We start from the raw sequence: 22444 nt of genomic DNA, 5'->3' as shown, positions 1-22444 counted from the left end.
GGTAATTATTGATTAAATGTCAAACTTTGCAGTAACTTCGTAACTGAAATTTAACCTGAAATCTTCCCATCAATTTTACAGTTTTATATAGATTTGGAACTGGAAATCTTATTATCCTCTACTTCTAAAAACAAATGTGAACAGAAATCAGAAATGTGATATGTTTTCATGTCTCCGACTGGCCGAACTTTATGTCTCGTATACTAAAAATTTTTAATATAAATCCATTTTTTTTTTTCAGCTTACGTTAACTAGATGCTGGGCTTATGGTTCAGCCTCGGATGTTTCTTGTGCGTGTTTTGCAGGAGGCATGGACCTTTATTTTTCCGAATGAAACTAAGGTCCCAATGAACAATGTGTATTTTGTAACTAATATCAGTATTAGTCTTATTAATGCTAAAAGAAATATCAAGTGAATAATGGACTTCCCTGCTGATATTGCAATCTCTAATCATAGTAAAGAAATATTGAAGACTGTCTTATAGAAAACTCCGGCTGCAGTTAAAATTTTTCTCAAAACCTGAGAAATACCTAAGCCATTCTATAGTAGAACATAGCTGAATTCAAGCAAAATACCACTTTTTTGAAATGACGTAATTTTTAATATAATATTACTCCATTTGCAGAAAGAAATCAATTACATTATGAGATTACAAATAGTCTTTTGACTACAAGTTTGAGAGACGGCAAACTTGAATCCCTGTTAATACATTCTCAATTAATTCTAAGCATTTAGTGGCAAGTGAGAGCAAGTTCAGGTGTGCTTCAATGCATATCTTGATAATCTGAAAGCCAATATATATACAATATATTTTAGGTTGTATTATAGGTTGAAAACCTTTCTGAATTGTTTAAATATCTTTTAGTCTGATTACAAGCTTCTAAAATAATTTCCAACATAGGGGGGAAAATTGTTTTCGATAGCTGATTTTTCACGCTAAAATTTATGTAATTTATATTGCAGCATTTTACGTATGTTTTACGAAACATACCTTGACTAGTTAAATATGGAAAACTGAAAAATGATAAATAAAGAAAGTATATATATAGTTAAATATGGAAAACTGAAAAATGATAAATAAAGAATAGAAAAAAGTAGACTATTAGAAAAATAACAAAACAACTTCATAATCAAATCTAAAATAATGTGCTGTATGACCTTTTGCTTGCAGAAATATTTAAAGTTTTCTTCGCAAATTTATAACATTCGTACTGTCATTTTCATTGTTTAAATGTATTTCGCCAATGTAATATATAGATGCTGTGAAGATGTCCTTATGTGTTACTATAATACTTTTCCATATTTAAAAACAAGTGAATAGCCATTAAACTATTTTATGTGCTTTGAAAAATTAAGATATTGCTGGTTTAGTATCGTTTTGATAGTAAGAAATGAGTCAACATTAAATAAAAAAATTTAACAACCAAAATTATTTATGTTCTGTTCCACCACAAAGAATCCTCTGGCTGTTATAAAAGATATCCCAAAATGTTTCTAGTTCATGTAGTCTTTTAGTATGACGCAGAGGGTTACATGCTTCAGATGGCACCCTATCTTTAAGAAACATATCTGTAACTGATAGAAAATTTAATAATCTTCTGAAAATTAGACAACTGACTAGCGTCTCCTCTTCCCTTTGTTGGAGGATATAAATCCTAATGTCATTTATACAAAAAAGTCTCGAAGATGAAACGTGAATGACGTAGAAATCTTCTCAGTCGGTTACCCAAACAGAGTGGGAAATTATTCTAGAAGATTATATTTCTGCGATAAATGATTACGACCTTCAATCAAAATCATTTAGAGCTATTAAAATTAATTTTCATATCTGTATTTCTTAATTAGCTATAAAAAGTTACACACTATTTAATAACTGTGTCATGAATTACTCCACTGGCTCTTGGCAACATAATCAACCGTTCTTGCGCTCTTTTAAAAGCTGCATTACTCAGAATACTAAAACTCAAGCAAATTCGGACATATTTTCCTCCTACTGTTGTTGTCGTGAATATAAGATGAATATAAGGCGGGCAGAGGTGTACTGTAAGGGCAGGGTAACTGGATCTAGTTGTAGAGCCATCTGCTGCGCAAACATTTGTACTAAATTTAGAGATCAGGCGAATGAATATCGAAAACGAGCTGGATGTGGCAGCGATTAGTGATCTTATTTGATTGTTTATTTAATATTAAGCAATTTAAAAGAAACTAAGGACTTTAAAAAATAGCTTATTATTATTATTATTATTATTTTGAATAAGAAATATAAAACTGCAAGTTATTGGAAAATTTATATAATAATAATAGCTTAAATGGTTATTAATAGAATAGTTTATTTTACCATTATTGCTCCATAACCTATTGTATTACAAAACTAATATACATATATAACAAAACTAATGCATATATATATATATATATATATATATATATATATATATATACTTTTCCATTCGTTGCATATATATATATATATATATATATATGCAACGAATGGAAAAGTATACACCAAGAAACACATATCCTACCTGTCAATTATCACGGGATCGGAGGGTGTTTCATTTCTGTTTCCACAGCTCTTCTTGTCACAGCACCGACTAAAAGCAGGTAAAAGAAATCTTTAGTTACATTTTAAAATTAAATCGAAGCATATATTTTAATTCCAGACACCGAATAAAAATAAAAGGTACTATTATTGAAAAATGCAGTATTCTGTAATATAATTCATAGTGACAAATTAAATTATGCCTGACTGTGTCAATAATTTCCAGAAAACATTTATAAGGCACCCGAAATTATTAGTTGGATTATATTAATAGACTTATTAGTAGTCTTCATTTTAATTCGTAGATATCGAGCAGCTTTTATTATAAACATTACTTCCATCTCATTGTCTCAAAATCTACAAAAAAAAATTATTTGTTATTTACTTATTTTTTTATAATCTTCAGAAGCCAAAAAATGCACCACACGCAGAAGAAATTTTTTGTTATATCATTAAGAGTGTAGCTGTTAAGCCTGCAGTTTAAAATTGGTACAGAATAAAAGTCACAGAATACTTAAAAAGGGTTAAAAAAAAAAAAAAAAAAAAAAAAAAAAAAAAAAACTATGATTCAAGTAAACTTAATTTTTTTAAAGTTAATTAGATAAAAATTTCTTATTGATATGCATTTCGTATCTATATTAATTATTAATCTATATATTTCGTAGCATATTAAATATCTAAAAAATTTCTAATATGAGGAAATATGACGAGATACACTCTAATAACATTTTCTTCTTTCTGCCTCATTTACGTAAATATTTACTAAACGTTTGATTTAAAACTGAGTTTTAAAATTACTATTAAATAATAATAATATTTTTTTTTTTTTTTTTTTTTTTTTTTTTTTTTTTTGCTTCTGAACACCAGTCTTAATTGAGAAATTCGAAGAAAAAGAGTTCCATAAAATAAAATTTATATCATATAGTATCGTCTGCAGTTTTGGCTTAAGAGTAGAATGAAGTTTTGTATATGCATAAAGTAGAATTATTCCTGTCTTCCTTGCTAAATCCTGCTTGGTTCATTTTTTTCTTTTTACAGTTTCTTTCTAATTAGCCTTATGAACTCAATCTTTCTCTCACTGTTAACAGGACGCTGATGAAAAACATAATGTATCTACTCATTAAATTTTTTGCAGAGAAAATTCCACCTTATTTTCTGTCTGTAAACAGTACAATTTGAAAACAAATTATTAAAATTCCGATACATTGATTTGAATTAGGTACATAACCAGTCTAAAACAAAGGAGTGGTTATCTAGTCATTATTTATAAGAAGTTTTGATATTGCTTATAAAACAGCAAGAAAACTCAAATGGAATCAGTTGGACTAGAAGCAGCATATTAAGAAAACGCAATTATCCTGAAAAATCAATATCCATCAGGTCATTAAGAAGCGCAATAGTGTAAATGATAAGTATAGTTTACCTAGATTGCGATCGCACCGTAATTAATCATACGCGAGTAACTAGACTATACTATTGAAATTAAATAAGTTATAGAATTATTAATTCTAGGCTGGAGTCAATTCAATGTATATTAATAATAAGTTTTTTATTTATTTGAAATTTTATTTTTAAAGAAGGCAGTTTGAGAAAGACATCAGAGTGTGGACTATATTGTTATCAATGATATTAATATAAATCATTAGCAGTATACTGATTTAGGATTAAGATCATTATCAAGAAGTTTTCTGCATGAAATAATCTTTACCACTGCTTCTGCAGTGTTTCTAAACACAGACAGTTTTAGATAAGTTATTAAAATTTATTTAAATCATCAATTCGATAATTTTTGAAATATTTGTGTTTACGGAGTGGAAAAAAAAACATATCGAGTGCGGAAAAATACTGTGAACATTAATAATTATAATATGATGATATACACATGAATATCTGAAATTTTACTGCTAGCTATACTTGCAAGAAAACAAACACCTTAAAAAGCTCCTTGAAAACTTTTATTTTTGATAAAAGAATTCATATTTAAAAAAAATTACAAGCGAAAATGCTTATTTATCATAATGTCTTAATTCTACCGAGTATATTTTCCAAAAGCATTTTTTATTCACTAAGACACTTAAGATAAATTTCTTTTAAAATGTCTATTAATTTGCTCGCAATTACTTCTTGCTAAGAAAAGTAGATACTTACGTATTAACGCAACCAGGCCAAAATTCGCATAAATCGCCAAATTTGGCGACCCTATTTACGGCAACCCTACGTGTTATACGTAGTTTTGTAAAAAGAATTTATTTGTAAAAAGAAAAAATAACACTGGGCGTGTACTACCACAGCAATGGGTTTTCGACGGAATTTGCCGAGAAAAGAAAGAGACTTTTTTGGTTACTGTACCTAACAGAAGCGCCGTTACCCTCATGGAAAAAAATTTGCGAAAATATCAAGGAAGGAAGCATCATTTATTTGGATTGCTGGAAAGGATACAATACAAGCGAGTTCGAAAATGCTGGATTTCTGCATGGAACTGTTAATCACAAATATAACTTTGTGGATCCCAACACGGGCGTTCACACACAACATGTAAAGCGCATGTGGGGCTCAGCCAAATGGCGCAACAAAAACAGAGAGGAACAGCCCGTCATTATCTTGACTCATACCTTATCGAATTTATATGGCGCCAAGCTCAAGCTGTTAATGGCGAAGACGGTTTTCAATCAGTGCTAAAAGCAATAGCCAAAAGATTTCCGCCGAAAAAATAATTCTGCAACTTATTCAAATTCGAAACCGGAAGGGTTTAATTGCTATTTTATATTTTAAAACAAAATAATATAAAAAACTGTATTAAAAATTATCTGTAATTAATAAATGTGCATTTTCTTTCTATTCATACTTTTTTACTCAAACTTACAAATCGCGCCAACCTGGTTGCGATAATACGCAAGTACCGAAAAGGTAAACATAATTATATAAAGGAAAAGGGATAATTACTACGAATAAAAAGATAATTAAAAATAATGGCCTACAGTCCGAAAAAAAGAAAAAGGAAATTAACACGTCTTTTATTCTCATCAATAGACTTTGGTAGGGACTGTTTTAACTTAGACAGAAACCAAATTCCTATTACTAAAAAATAAATTAAAATGCACATTTCTATGATTTTGTATAATTGAGAACTAGAAGGAGAAAAATTTCTTTGCTAAACTTATATTTTATTCAATGTAATCATACAAATATTAAAACCGGAGTACCGAAAGTGAAACTAAATTAATAATATAGAGAAGAAAAAAAAAAAAAGGTACTATTCGGTTTCGAGGGCCGTAAAAAATCGCCAAACCAGTGCTGCCAAAAGTAATTGCCAAAAGTTGATGCCAGTGCTGCCAAAAGTAATTGCGGCAACCCTAACGCAAGAAAGCAATTATAATAGTAAATATCTATTTAAATATTGATGTTTTAATTTAGATGAAAAGTTAATTTCATATAATATTTCGCTACCGAGTTATCGCTAAAGCATAATGTGATTTCGTTGGTTGTTCAAACATAATTTTCCATGATGAATGACGCCTTTTCTTTGAAAACACTTTCGGTAAAGTGCAGAATCGCCCGCTTATTTCTTTGCCGCTTTTTACAAGGGTAAAAACAATTGGAATTTTGTCAATTTTCTTTTACTTTTTAAGTGACAATAGGTCGATGTGTACATAGATAAAGTCAAGGGTGTGCGCGGTGCCATTTTTGTGCAATTCTGGGATTTTTTTTTTTGAAATAAGTCGATGTGTACATGGATACCGAGTATGTGCAATTCTTAAAAACGCGTCAAGCAGTGGGTGATTCTGCACTTTACCCAAAATTCTATCGCAGACTTTTCATCATAGGTAATTCCTAAATTGTTAGATCCATAGGATATCAAAAAAGGAATTAAAAATTAAACTAGTATTTCAATGGCGTCTTAAGAAATACAGAACTATATAAACTTACGCAATCTGAAATCAGCTCGTACGCGAGATTTGGCACGCTGGTAAATGGGCGTGTATGCTAGATTTGGCGCTTTCGCGCATACATTTTCGCTGCAATTTTTTTATGGCCCTCGAAACCGAATAGTACCAAAAAAAGTAAACTAGAAGTTGTCGCCAACTTGTGGCGTTACCGCCATCGATTTCATAAAAATCATACTTTTTCTTCTATTAGAAATGTATTTTTATCCTATTCCTTATAAGTAACGTGCTCTTTAATTACATCTAGTTCTCGAGTCAATTAAAATGTAGTTCGGTCGAAACTATCTTTACTGTATACTACCTAAGGCAAGCCGATAAAAAAGTATCTTTTTGTTAAAAACAGATTCTGCAAATGAAAGATAATTAGAGATATCTCTTTCATATGTTCATTTTCTAATCTGTAGTATCTGTTATTTTTCCTTTCTGCCCTTCATCTTCTTTCCTCTTTTTTTTTTTTTTTTTTTTTCCCTGGTTTTGATTTAATCAGATTACAATGCCAGCATGCTTAAAACAGAATCGAGTGTAAAAAGAAATGCTAGGAGAATTTCCCTTCTCATTTCGTGAAAGAAATTCCGCCAGATAAAATGAACTTAACAAAGAGTCATAATTTTTTAGCTCTTTATAGAGCCAGAGATCTTATGTAACGCTACCGTTCTTTCCCTCTCTTCCATCTTTTTTATGGCAATCTTGAAAACCAGAGAAACATTAAAAACGCTTTATAAAGAAATAGGGAAGTTTTCTTGAGAAGGATAAAGGAAAATTTTTTAAATGTATTTTATGCTATAGCTTATTATTTTCTTATTTTTTTAGATTTTAAGATCAGAAAAAAATTCAGAGCATTTTCTTAACTGCACATAACTTCGTACGTGAGTAAAACGTGGCACATTTCAGGATTTTTGTCTTGGCCTTCGTACAGGATAGCCTAATGAATAAAAATGGTATTATCTGTGAGTTCAAAATATAACAAAAGAATTGTATTGTTTTTATAGGAAAGGATTTTAAACTTAATGGGCGGATGGTTTCAAGATTTACATATTTCAAAATCATATGTAAACAGCACAAGTAGCCCTTTATATACCAATACATGTGCTTAAATACAGCGTAAGTAAAGAGTTTTATTTTAATATATTGCATGCCGTACTTCGTTTGATTTATTTGGAATATCTAACATTCAAAATAAGCTTTTCTTCCTATTACAGCTTAAATAATTTACTTCTGACTTACAAATCACTATTTTTTACTTAATCACTCGTGCTATTAAATTTAATATCACAAAGTTGTAAACACTTCCAAGTTAAAAAAATTTGTACAATTTTCGTAATGAAAATTTTGACTCTTGATTCAATAGTAATCCCAGTAATGAATTTTGAAAACAGGCGACGTAAAACTTTAAATCACTTTTTCCATGAAATTTAGAATAAATATTACTTATTTGTAATTTTTAATTGAAACGTAAAAATTTACTTTTGAAAGTAAGTGATGATATAAAAAATGCGTCTAATCCATAATCTGAAGAATTTCTAATAAACAATATTTTATTTAACATTAGCAGATGTAGAAGCTCGAACGATTTTCTAAAATGGTTATTTTCTAAGAATTAACAGCTAACTGTTTAGAGCCTACGATTATTAAGATTACATGTGTAAAAGTCCTTCAGCATTGGAAATATTCATTGTACATTGCGAAAGATTTAAATGGGGGGGGGGAGGGGTTCTTGATATTATTTGCTACTGTAGAGAGATACAAAAGTTTTCAAAAGAAAGTAAGTGTTTCATTTTAAAATACAATAGGCATTTAAGGCAATGAGACATATAATGACACATGAGTAAGTTTTCTCTTAAAGGCTGCCTTATGTTTAGTTTAAAATGATTAGAGAAACCGCCTCCAATTCTTGATTTGTAAAATTCAGGTAGCTGAAAGAATGTATTTAGACGCAATGCTATATAAAAAACAAAATTAATTATTTGACATGGTTTCAAAATTCAGAACGTCTCTGCCTATAATAAAAACTGTGATTTTAAAGTAGCGATGCTTGGAATTTTCTTTCAAAACAACTAAATTCGCAGTATAAAATCAGTTATATTCAGCATTACTGAGCTCATAGTATATGAAGCCCATTAAAATCTACAATATTTAGTCCAATATACATAAAATTCTTTTCAAAATGCCTGTGATGTCAACTGTCAATTTATTTAACAAGAAGAAGAATAGTAAATATTTTTTCATGGAGGTAAAATGTGAGAGCAGAAATTTAATATGAAGTAAATAAAATTACAATTAAGATACAATAACATGCCGAACAAGTATTAATTAGTTAAACAACAAAAATCAGCGTTATATTTTCAAATTTTCACAGGTCTCCTTTCGATGGTTTTCGCGAACCATCATGATTTGCTGATGGTTCGGTAAAATCATCGAAACGAGTCCTGTGAAAATTTGAAAATATAACGCTGATTTTTGTTGTTTGACTTCTAAATTAAAATTACAATTATCAAGTAAATATAACTGCTCTAAACAAATAACAACACAGTTTAGCATTCGCCGCGGATCTCCAAAAAATGTATCTAAATATTTTCATCTCAGAAAGTGTAGTAAAAGTGGACCTTAATCGCTATCAAACATACACTACTATATCACTTCTTAAAAGATGTTGTACTAACTCCATATTAGTTATGCTATTCCTTTAGTTGATGATATGCTGTTTTTTTTAAATTTTTTTCAATAAACATAATCTACATTCAGCACGAACAAGTATTTTTCTCTTTGCTGTGATATCAAACTCCCTTTTAAAACAAAAATAGCACAAATCTTATAAGTTTTGAGCTGCTTTTCCACACCCCCGGTTAGAAAGCTTTTACCTAAACTGATTCACAATCACAAATAGCTTGTACTCTGGCAATCTCAAGATTCGAACATGGATGAACATCTCCAAGACGATAGCAGCATACATCAGTGTAGTTCACGTGATGTATATTTCAGGTTTAGGGACATTAGAAGATTTAGAAATCATTAACGTAATAGAATTTTTTCTGAAGGATGCTGTGCCCAAATCCCATATGGAATAGCTTGCTTAGCGATTTCCTTCCTTTACCTCGTGTACCTGGGAAACGGAAAGGATAAATCAAGGGTGTCGCAGACAGAGAGAATGGTTAGGGCACTTAAAATGCTTTCCAACGGATATCTTGATTAATGACAAATGATTATTGCCATAATTGATCCGTGAGTGTTTCATCCTTCTTCATTAAGATAAATGGGCCGGAACTATCGGGAACTTTTCATATTTAAAACCTATTTAGCTGACAGCTTCTCCAATTTGCGCGCGTCATTTATGACCGGGATGCCTCCACAAATCTTTGACTATTGGTAGAATTCCAAACTTTTAAAATTTCTAGACCGTGGACGTTTTATTTTAAATTCCGGTCTTCTCAGGCGTAATTTTGGAGGATCAATCATTGATTATGGATGATTCAGTATTTTTCTTAATATTTAATCAGATTGACAATATCTGATCGAACCGGTTTTTATGTTTTAATTTCATTTTCGTGTTTCAAATCTTTAAATTGACAGCTTTATCGCTTTCATTTATTTCTGTTCCTTCATAAAATTCATTCATTTTTTTCATTTATTTCTCTCTTTCCAAAATTTTATTGCTTACTTATTCATGTTACAAGAACAGATTCTTTTAAAATTATATATTCGATACTGGTTATCTTATAAAATCAACGAAGCGAAACTGAACGTTTAAAAGGTGTTCTTTAATGTCGATATCAGTTGCATTAAAATCAGACACGACGGTTCGTCTTAAATCTTACACACACACAAAAAAAGTTAAAAATTTAAAACTCTGTTTCTATTTTATGATGAAAAATTAAATTTATTATTTCATTATAAACAAGAGAACAACTCAAAAATGAAGAAAAAGAAGTCATGTCTTACCTTAGATACAATCGTATTCCAGACATAACAATTAATGAAACAGGCTGACAGAAAACTCATTTAATCCATCCAGCAGTGTAATCCAGAAATAACCATCACAAAACTAACTATACAGTTCCGTCCCAAAATAAATATCAATACAACCTCGCACCATGGTTATCGTTCGACAACAAATTTTACTCAAAAGTGAAGCAAAAACTTGATAATAATGGAACACTTTATCGGTAAATACCTTCATTTAGATCCTTCAACGCTATTCTAGTCGGCCTTTATGCCTTATGTGGGTTGCGACAAAAATAGTTCCAAAATCAGTTATAAGTTGAGAGTATACAGGTGGTGAGATTTGTTCCGGATCAACTGATATGCTGCCTCGCGGGCTCCATGCAGCGATCATGGTTCTCCAAGGAAAGGTGTATTGAAAGTGCAGAAGATCTAACCAATTATAGCCTATGCGTCGCAGATCTAGCCAATTATAGCATTTCGTCATGCGTTGGCAACAAAAATAGGCTGTTGCGATACTGTATAGTATTGATATCGATATTATATAGTTTATATAAACTCAATAGACTTTACCATGTTTGTTATGGTGAAGTAAAATCTTCAGCCCAAGAAAAGAGAAACACACCAAAGTGAAACATAAAATTTGCAAAGCAACAAAATTAATGTTTGGCGTAGATTTAGACAAGATCTCTAAATCTTGACTAAATCTATGCCAAAAACATGGTTTGTTGCTTTGCTAATAAACAATTGATAGTAGAGAATATTAACGTCTGCGCCATGGTGCTAAGTAGGCTAGTTGAGCCATTGCAACGAGCTAAAATTCAACACGTTTGTTCGAAGATTAAATTTTGATGTTAGAAACATCCAGTGCTGCGAAACCTCAGCGCTTTAAAAAAAAAATTAGTATTATGAATTCTTCGCTTAATTCATCCGGAGTATTCGAAAGTATTTTAATTCTTTTTCAACTTCTTGATGTACTTCCGAAGTCTAATTTCTAAATTTTTGTGGCTAATTTGGCACCTCTTCGAGTAGTTCACCTGAGACAAGGCCCAATCATTGGCCCAGTTTGCCACCCACAGTAAACATTAGTGAACTAGGTTAGGTTAGGTTATTTAATTACGGCAAAGCCTCGAGGGCTATCTGCCTAAAGAGAGGGATGCCCTTCGTGGAGGACTTTCTAAGGGAAACTGGCTCGTATATACGTTACACGTGGAGGAAAACCACGAAAACACCTATGCAGCCAGCCCGTTCGCGGGATTCGAACCTCGAACCGAACTACCAGTGTTCAGCGACTTTACCGCTTGCCCGCTGGTGGGCCATTAGTGAACTAAATGAAAACTCATAATAAATGTTGCTTTAGTACATTGCTATAGTTCTTTGTTCATAAATGTTGCCAGCTAAGCAAGAAAACTGAGGCTTGTTGTTGTGCAATGAAATAAGTTGTTGTCACACAACAATCAGCTGACATAACATTTTCTTAGTACCAACCATTGCGAAATCAATGCTGTCTGTATGCCCTCGTTATCTTCCAATCTGAAGAGAAGAATGCGAATTTTGCTTGAATTTAGAAGGCAAATTAATTAAATAACATATGAACAGGAAGTAATCTATGTAAAGCGCAGTGCACCTGGTTGGACAGAGTATATGAGGTTAATGGGGGTAGAAAATAGTTCATTGTATGCGGAATCAGATGTTCCTAGCAATCGAAAGTTGATTCATCTTGTCATGAAGTGTTATTTTGATTTTGCTAGCATTCAGTTTATGTTAAAAGGCTAATTTTGCTGCTCTTACATTTCTTATCATGGGAAAGCAAAAATAAGAAATTTACAAAAATCATTCGTTACAATTTCGAATATTTGTCTTCCGAATATCCAAAAATTGCCATTTAGATATTTGAAAGATTTGGCTTGTTTATTTGATTACGACAAAGCATTCGAGAGCTATCTGCCTACGAGGAGGGATGCCTTCGTGAAGGACTTTTAAGGGAAACTGGTTCGCATACACGTTACACATGAGGAAACCACGACAACGCCCATGCAGCCAGCCCGATCCGAACCTCGTAACGAGCTCCCAGTGTTCTGCGACTTTACCGCTCGGCAGCTCGTGGGCCAATATTTGAAAAAGGGTAGTTTGAAACTGCTTAGGGAGCATCTTGGAACCAGCGAGCACTGCGTTGACGATACCTGGTTGAAACGGTTATAAGCTATATACCTAGTATTCAAGAACGAGAAATAGAATTTCATAAGGTTTCTGTGTATAGTATGCATCATATGACGTAAAGTGAAAGCCTTTATGTTAATTCCGTCATTGCAAAGGATTAAGTATATGTACGTTATGCGCATACGAGTGCGTCTCCATTATGCATGTGTTCATATTCCATAGAACAATCGCGAAAAACACTGCGTAAGTTTCCGGTTTGGATTTCTAAAATCCGTTGTGCCAAGCGAAATAATTCGAAAATGTTCTAATTGCATGGGCGTTTTCCTGGTTTGCCCCATGTGTAACGTGTCTGCGAGCCAGTTTCAATTAGAACGTCCTCCACGAAGGCATCCATTTCCCTAGACAGATAACCCTAATGAGATTTGCCGTAATATCAATAAAAATCAAAGCACAAAGTTTCAGAGTTCTGCAACCAGAGTTTCAAAAAATAAAGTGCATTCAAATAATTGTACAAATGCATAAAAATTTTACTTTTAAGCATACTTAAAATGATACAAAAGAACTGAACATTTATTACAAACTGGAAAACATATATATTAATTCAGTGTACTGTAAAACAAATGCTGAATGCAAGTGTGTACAAGGCACAATTAAATATAAACAAACATACGCGGATAATAAAAACAAAGGTCTACACGAGTTAAGAGCAAAATTTTAACGTAGTATTTTAAAATACTTTGCATTTTCTTTTACATTATTGTTAAGTATTTGAATGCAGGAAACTGTAAAGAAATATAGTTTGCCATATCTGCATGTTCACCCCAAGACCTTCAAAACAAACTTGCATGTGCATTGAAGTTATATTTAATTTTTCAAGAAACAGGTTTTAAATTTTTAAACATCTCCTCTCCATAATTGAAGACTTCTGTTTGTGAAATCAGAAACACATTAATAGAGAATCTTAAAATACACATATGTAAAGATCGTGAATGATGAATAAAAGTAAAATGAGTTGTGTTTTTCCGAAATGGCAACATCAGAAGATGTTCTAAAGGTCCAATATAAAAATTTGTACTCGCTATTATTAATCTGGAGGAATCATGTTTGTGCTCTCAAAAGAGTAAATAAAATTTATAAGTATTATCAAAGATAGTTTTTATAAGATTCGAATTCTCACTTTATTGAAATAAAGTGCGGGAAGATCAGTAAGAATTTCATCTCAGTATGGAATTTTAGAAATACAATGGCAGATTGTGAATAATTACAAATGTAACCCAGTCCATTAATCCATACAAGGCCAGATGTGGTGGTCTCTTTATTATGGAGGCACCCAATAGGTGGGGCAATTTAAAAGTTGTTTAAATAAGGCTGAGCCAAATTTAGCAGAACTGTGAATTAAGTCAGTTTCTACACTTTCAGTGTCTTTTTGCCGAGTGGGACCAAAAGTAAACTTTCAGTTTTGTGCACAGAAAAATCTGACTTCTTGACCGCTGGCTTTAATTGTAAAATTTGATAACTGTTTTCACTGTACTTGGTGTTTTACATTTACTAGCAGCTTCGCTGCCAGCCTTCGTCTGGCTTTTAAATGTACAGAAAAAATGGCTGAAGGGAACACCAAACGTTAAATTTAAAAACTGCGTAGAATTTTACTCTGCAGAACAACTTCATAAAAAAAGTTATTACGTATAACAAAATTACAATGAAATAAGCAATATCCCTTAATACAAATATTAATTATCCTAATAAATAAATTAACCAACTTCCCTTTGCAAAATCTTAAGAAAATGGTATAAAGGAGGTTAAGAACTTTGTTTCCTAAAAAAAATCACTCAAAATTTTTCAGTATCTTAAAAACAGTGAAATGAGCAATAAATAACATTAAAAGAATACAAAAAACAAAAAATTCTGAAAAGCAAAATATAATTAATGATATTTTATCTTATATTTTCAAGAGAAAAAACATTACAATAAAATAAGCTATATCCCTTAATACAAATATTAATTATCCTAATAAAAAAATTTACCAACTTCCCGTTGAAGAAAAAAAGTCATGCAAAACTTTTCAATATTGTTACGAATTTGCTATTTAAAAAGCTAATGTTAGTTCAATTATAAATTAAATGGTTTTATTTCTCGCGCAGTGCAGCGCGTGACGAATATTAAAAGAAAGCTAAGCCGGAAAAATTAAAAATACAAGAGCGCGTGCGTTAAATAAATAAATATCTCTTTTTGATTTCGAGAAAGTACTGGAAAATTCTAGCGCGTGATTTTAAAATCTTATAAAAGGAGGAAAACATCTCAGTTCGTAGTAGTTGCTTGCTTAGTTTGTTGTTGTTTAGAAAACTGCTCTTGTTGATTGTAGCGAATTCGCGGATTAGCGTTCTTTAGCTGTTTTGAATTACGTTCTATTGGATATTTGAGTAGTTAAAAGATAACTACTGTGAGATATTGTAATACTGCATGATAATTTGAGAAAATTTAAGCATTTTTGTTGTGATAATAATAAATTTTTGTTCATTTTTCATCGGACTTGTGCATTCATTTCATAACGAGCCCGTACGCACGCAACAATTTTTGGTGTCAGAAGTGGGATTTGAATGCAAATAACAAGAGGGATGGAAGAACAATTGAGAAATAAAGTGAAAAATAAAGTGCATTCAAATAATTGTACAAATGCATAAAAATTTTACTTTTAAGCATACTTAAAATGATACAAAAGAACTGAACATTTATTACAAACTGGAAAACATATATATTAATTCAGTGTACTGTAAAACAAATGCTGAATGCAAGTGTGTACAAGGCACAATTAAATATAAACAAACATACGCGGATAATAAAAACAAAGGTCTACACGAGTTAAGAGCAAAATTTTAACGTAGTATTTTAAAATACTTTGCATTTTCTTTTACATTATTGTTAAGTATTTGAATGCAGGAAACTGTAAAGAAATATAGTTTGCCATATCTGCATGTTCACCCCAAGACCTTCAAAACAAACTTGCATGTGCATTGAAGTTATATTTAATTTTTCAAGAAACAGGTTTTAAATTTTTAAACATCTCCTCTCCATAATTGAAGACTTCTGTTTGTGAAATCAGAAACACATTAATAGAGAATCTTAAAATACACATATGTAAAGATCGTGAATGATGAATAAAAGTAAAATGAGTTGTGTTTTTCCGAAATGGCAACATCAGAAGATGTTCTAAAGGTCCAATATAAAAATTTGTACTCGCTATTATTAATCTGGAGGAATCATGTTTGTGCTCTCAAAAGAGTAAATAAAATTTATAAGTATTATCAAAGATAGTTTTTATAAGATTCGAATTCTCACTTTATTGAAATAAAGTGCGGGAAGATCAGTAAGAATTTCATCTCAGTATGGAATTTTAGAAATACAATGGCAGATTGTGAATAATTACAAATGTAACCCAGTCCATTAATCCATACAAGGCCAGATGTGGTGGTCTCTTTATTATGGAGGCACCCAATAGGTGGGGCAATTTAAAAGTTGTTTAAATAAGGCTGAGCCAAATTTAGCAGAACTGTGAATTAAGTCAGTTTCTACACTTTCAGTGTCTTTTTGCCGAGTGGGACCAAAAGTAAACTTTCAGTTTTGTGCACAGAAAAATCTGACTTCTTGACCGCTGGCTTTAATTGTAAAATTTGATAACTGTTTTCACTGTACTTGGTGTTTTACATTTACTAGCAGCTTCGCTGCCAGCCTTCGTCTGGCTTTTAAATGTACAGAAAAAATGGCTGAAGGGAACACCAAACGTTAAATTTAAAAACTGCGTAGAATTTTACTCTGCAGAACAACTTCATAAAAAAAGTTATTACGTATAACAAAATTACAATGAAATAAGCAATATCCCTTAATACAAATATTAATTATCCTAATAAATAAATTAACCAACTTCCCTTTGCAAAATCTTAAGAAAATGGTATAAAGGAGGTTAAGAACTTTGTTTCCTAAAAAAAATCACTCAAAATTTTTCAGTATCTTAAAAACAGTGAAATGAGCAATAAATAACATTAAAAGAATACAAAAAACAAAAAATTCTGAAAAGCAAAATATAATTAATGATATTTTATCTTATATTTTCAAGAGAAAAAACATTACAATAAAATAAGCTATATCCCTTAATACAAATATTAATTATCCTAATAAAAAAATTTACCAACTTCCCGTTGAAGAAAAAAAGTCATGCAAAACTTTTCAATATTGTTACGAATTTGCTATTTAAAAAGCTAATGTTAGTTCAATTATAAATTAAATGGTTTTATTTCTCGCGCAGTGCAGCGCGTGACGAATATTAAAAGAAAGCTAAGCCGGAAAAATTAAAAATACAAGAGCGCGTGCGTTAAATAAATAAATATCTCTTTTTGATTTCGAGAAAGTACTGGAAAATTCTAGCGCGTGATTTTAAAATCTTATAAAAGGAGGAAAACATCTCAGTTCGTAGTAGTTGCTTGCTTAGTTTGTTGTTGTTTAGAAAACTGCTCTTGTTGATTGTAGCGAATTCGCGGATTAGCGTTCTTTAGCTGTTTTGAATTACGTTCTATTGGATATTTGAGTAGTTAAAAGATAACTACTGTGAGATATTGTAATACTGCATGATAATTTGAGAAAATTTAAGCATTTTTGTTGTGATAATAATAAATTTTTGTTCATTTTTCATCGGACTTGTGCATTCATTTCATAACGAGCCCGTACGCACGCAACAATTTTTGGTGTCAGAAGTGGGATTTGAATGCAAATAACAAGAGGGATGGAAGAACAATTGAGAAATAAAGTGAAAAATAAAGTGCATTCAAATAATTGTACAAATGCATAAAAATTTTACTTTTAAGCATACTTAAAATGATACAAAAGAACTGAACATTTATTACAAACTGGAAAACATATATATTAATTCAGTGTACTGTAAAACAAATGCTGAATGCAAGTGTGTACAAGGCACAATTAAATATAAACAAACATACGCGGATAATAAAAACAAAGGTCTACACGAGTTAAGAGCAAAATTTTAACGTAGTATTTTAAAATACTTTGCATTTTCTTTTACATTATTGTTAAGTATTTGAATGCAGGAAACTGTAAAGAAATATAGTTTGCCATATCTGCATGTTCACCCCAAGACCTTCAAAACAAACTTGCATGTGCATTGAAGTTATATTTAATTTTTCAAGAAACAGGTTTTAAATTTTTAAACATCTCCTCTCCATAATTGAAGACTTCTGTTTGTGAAATCAGAAACACATTAATAGAGAATCTTAAAATACACATATGTAAAGATCGTGAATTATGAATAAAAGTAAAATGAGTTGTGTTTTTCCGAAATGGCAACATCAGAAGATGTTCTAAAGGTCCAATATAAAAATTTGTACTCGCTATTATTAATCTGGAGGAATCATGTTTGTGCTCTCAAAAGAGTAAATAAAATTTATAAGTATTATCAAAGATAGTTTTTATAAGATTCGAATTCTCACTTTATTGAAATAAAGTGCGGGAAGATCAGTAAGAATTTCATCTCAATATGGAATTTTAGAAATACAATGGCAGATTGTGAATAATTACAAATGTAACCCAGTCCATTAATCCATACAAGGCCAGATGTGGTGGTCTCTTTATTATGGAGGCACCCAATAGGTGGGGCAATTTAAAAGTTGTTTAAATAAGGCTGAGCCAAATTTAGCAGAACTGTGAATTAAGTCAGTTTCTACACTTTCAGTGTCTTTTTGCCGAGTGGGACCAAAAGTAAACTTTCAGTTTTGTGCACAGAAAAATCTGACTTCTTGACCGCTGGCTTTAATTGTAAAATTTGATAACTGTTTTCACTGTACTTGGTGTTTTACATTTACTAGCAGCTTCGCTGCCAGCCTTCGTCTGGCTTTTAAATGTACAGAAAAAATGGCTGAAGGGAACACCAAACGTTAAATTTAAAAACTGCGTAGAATTTTACTCTGCAGAACAACTTCATAAAAAAAGTTATTACGTATAACAAAATTACAATGAAATAAGCAATATCCCTTAATACAAATATTAATTATCCTAATAAATAAATTAACCAACTTCCCTTTGCAAAATCTTAAGAAAATGGTATAAAGGAGGTTAAGAACTTTGTTTCCTAAAAAAAATCACTCAAAATTTTTCAGTATCTTAAAAACAGTGAAATGAGCAATAAATAACATTAAAAGAATACAAAAAACAAAAAATTCTGAAAAGCAAAATATAATTAATGATATTTTATCTTATATTTTCAAGAGAAAAAACATTACAATAAAATAAGCTATATCCCTTAATACAAATATTAATTATCCTAATAAAAAAATTTACCAACTTCCCGTTGAAGAAAAAAAGTCATGCAAAACTTTTCAATATTGTTACGAATTTGCTATTTAAAAAGCTAATGTTAGTTCAATTATAAATTAAATGGTTTTATTTCTCGCGCAGTGCAGCGCGTGACGAATATTAAAAGAAAGCTAAGCCGGAAAAATTAAAAATACAAGAGCGCGTGCGTTAAATAAATAAATATCTCTTTTTGATTTCGAGAAAGTACTGGAAAATTCTAGCGCGTGATTTTAAAATCTTATAAAAGGAGGAAAACATCTCAGTTCGTAGTAGTTGCTTGCTTAGTTTGTTGTTGTTTAGAAAACTGCTCTTGTTGATTGTAGCGAATTCGCGGATTAGCGTTCTTTAGCTGTTTTGAATTACGTTCTATTGGATATTTGAGTAGTTAAAAGATAACTACTGTGAGATATTGTAATACTGCATGATAATTTGAGAAAATTTAAGCATTTTTGTTGTGATAATAATAAATTTTTGTTCATTTTTCATCGGACTTGTGCATTCATTTCATAACGAGCCCGTACGCACGCAACAATTTTTGGTGTCAGAAGTGGGATTTGAATGCAAATAACAAGAGGGATGGAAGAACAATTGAGAAATAAAGTGAAAAATAAAGTGCATTCAAATAATTGTACAAATGCATAAAAATTTTACTTTTAAGCATACTTAAAATGATACAAAAGAACTGAACATTTATTACAAACTGGAAAACATATATATTAATTCAGTGTACTGTAAAACAAATGCTGAATGCAAGTGTGTACAAGGCACAATTAAATATAAACAAACATACGCGGATAATAAAAACAAAGGTCTACACGAGTTAAGAGCAAAATTTTAACGTAGTATTTTAAAATACTTTGCATTTTCTTTTACATTATTGTTAAGTATTTGAATGCAGGAAACTGTAAAGAAATATAGTTTGCCATATCTGCATGTTCACCCCAAGACCTTCAAAACAAACTTGCATGTGCATTGAAGTTATATTTAATTTTTCAAGAAACAGGTTTTAAATTTTTAAACATCTCCTCTCCATAATTGAAGACTTCTGTTTGTGAAATCAGAAACACATTAATAGAGAATCTTAAAATACACATATGTAAAGATCGTGAATTATGAATAAAAGTAAAATGAGTTGTGTTTTTCCGAAATGGCAACATCAGAAGATGTTCTAAAGGTCCAATATAAAAATTTGTACTCGCTATTATTAATCTGGAGGAATCATGTTTGTGCTCTCAAAAGAGTAAATAAAATTTATAAGTATTATCAAAGATAGTTTTTATAAGATTCGAATTCTCACTTTATTGAAATAAAGTGCGGGAAGATCAGTAAGAATTTCATCTCAATATGGAATTTTAGAAATACAATGGCAGATTGTGAATAATTACAAATGTAACCCAGTCCATTAATCCATACAAGGCCAGATGTGGTGGTCTCTTTATTATGGAGGCACCCAATAGGTGGGGCAATTTAAAAGTTGTTTAAATAAGGCTGAGCCAAATTTAGCAGAACTGTGAATTAAGTCAGTTTCTACACTTTCAGTGTCTTTTTGCCGAGTGGGACCAAAAGTAAACTTTCAGTTTTGTGCACAGAAAAATCTGACTTCTTGACCGCTGGCTTTAATTGTAAAATTTGATAACTGTTTTCACTGTACTTGGTGTTTTACATTTACTAGCAGCTTCGCTGCCAGCCTTCGTCTGGCTTTTAAATGTACAGAAAAAATGGCTGAAGGGAACACCAAACGTTAAATTTAAAAACTGCGTAGAATTTTACTCTGCAGAACAACTTCATAAAAAAAGTTATTACGTATAACAAAATTACAATGAAATAAGCAATATCCCTTAATACAAATATTAATTATCCTAATAAATAAATTAACCAACTTCCCTTTGCAAAATCTTAAGAAAATGGTATAAAGGAGGTTAAGAACTTTGTTTCCTAAAAAAAATCACTCAAAATTTTTCAGTATCTTAAAAACAGTGAAATGAGCAATAAATAACATTAAAAGAATACAAAAAACAAAAAATTCTGAAAAGCAAAATATAATTAATGATATTTTATCTTATATTTTCAAGAGAAAAAACATTACAATAAAATAAGCTATATCCCTTAATACAAATATTAATTATCCTAATAAAAAAATTTACCAACTTCCCGTTGAAGAAAAAAAGTCATGCAAAACTTTTCAATATTGTTACGAATTTGCTATTTAAAAAGCTAATGTTAGTTCAATTATAAATTAAATGGTTTTATTTCTCGCGCAGTGCAGCGCGTGACGAATATTAAAAGAAAGCTAAGCCGGAAAAATTAAAAATACAAGAGCGCGTGCGTTAAATAAATAAATATCTCTTTTTGATTTCGAGAAAGTACTGGAAAATTCTAGCGCGTGATTTTAAAATCTTATAAAAGGAGGAAAACATCTCAGTTCGTAGTAGTTGCTTGCTTAGTTTGTTGTTGTTTAGAAAACTGCTCTTGTTGATTGTAGCGAATTCGCGGATTAGCGTTCTTTAGCTGTTTTGAATTACGTTCTATTGGATATTTGAGTAGTTAAAAGATAACTACTGTGAGATATTGTAATACTGCATGATAATTTGAGAAAATTTAAGCATTTTTGTTGTGATAATAATAAATTTTTGTTCATTTTTCATCGGACTTGTGCATTCATTTCATAACGAGCCCGTACGCACGCAACAATTTTTGGTGTCAGAAGTGGGATTTGAATGCAAATAACAAGAGGGATGGAAGAACAATTGAGAAATAAAGTGAAAAATAAAGTGCATTCAAATAATTGTACAAATGCATAAAAATTTTACTTTTAAGCATACTTAAAATGATACAAAAGAACTGAACATTTATTACAAACTGGAAAACATATATATTAATTCAGTGTACTGTAAAACAAATGCTGAATGCAAGTGTGTACAAGGCACAATTAAATATAAACAAACATACGCGGATAATAAAAACAAAGGTCTACACGAGTTAAGAGCAAAATTTTAACGTAGTATTTTAAAATACTTTGCATTTTCTTTTACATTATTGTTAAGTATTTGAATGCAGGAAACTGTAAAGAAATATAGTTTGCCATATCTGCATGTTCACCCCAAGACCTTCAAAACAAACTTGCATGTGCATTGAAGTTATATTTAATTTTTCAAGAAACAGGTTTTAAATTTTTAAACATCTCCTCTCCATAATTGAAGACTTCTGTTTGTGAAATCAGAAACACATTAATAGAGAATCTTAAAATACACATATGTAAAGATCGTGAATTATGAATAAAAGTAAAATGAGTTGTGTTTTTCCGAAATGGCAACATCAGAAGATGTTCTAAAGGTCCAATATAAAAATTTGTACTCGCTATTATTAATCTGGAGGAATCATGTTTGTGCTCTCAAAAGAGTAAATAAAATTTATAAGTATTATCAAAGATAGTTTTTATAAGATTCGAATTCTCACTTTATTGAAATAAAGTGCGGGAAGATCAGTAAGAATTTCATCTCAGTA

The 22444-nt window shown here is 30.7% G+C and overlaps 1 protein-coding gene and 1 long non-coding RNA gene across 17 annotated transcripts in view; one reads left to right on the top strand and one right to left on the bottom strand.

The window, feature by feature from the left end:
- LOC146996694 (uncharacterized) overlaps window positions 1-22444 on the top strand; it is an 86102-nt gene that overhangs the window by 22378 nt on the left and 41280 nt on the right. The gene's annotated exons all lie outside the window — the stretch shown is intronic.
- LOC118180036 (transcription factor unc-3-like) overlaps window positions 1-22444 on the bottom strand; it is an 80171-nt gene that overhangs the window by 50551 nt on the left and 7176 nt on the right. For 2 of the 16 annotated variants that reach the window (XR_015041605.1, XR_015041600.1), the window contains exons 1-2: window positions 10656-10749; window positions 2527-2595 (exon numbers count right to left, since the gene is read on the bottom strand). Coding sequence is in view for 6 of the 16 variants with exons in the window: in XM_085818225.1 (XP_085674351.1) it covers window positions 2527-2595; window positions 9346-9437 (161 nt within the window). In the remaining 10 variants the exon portion in view is untranslated. The other 14 variants (XM_085818224.1, XM_085818228.1, XR_015041606.1 and 11 more) reach the window with 13 other exon arrangements.

Source organism: Stegodyphus dumicola, chromosome 6 (assembly GCF_044657685.1).
Source record: "Stegodyphus dumicola isolate Sdum_Otavi_A_Nest chromosome 6, ASM4465768v1".
NCBI classification, from domain to species: Eukaryota; Metazoa; Arthropoda; class Arachnida; order Araneae; family Eresidae; genus Stegodyphus; species Stegodyphus dumicola.
This window is presented reverse-complemented; position numbering and strand designations above follow the sequence as displayed.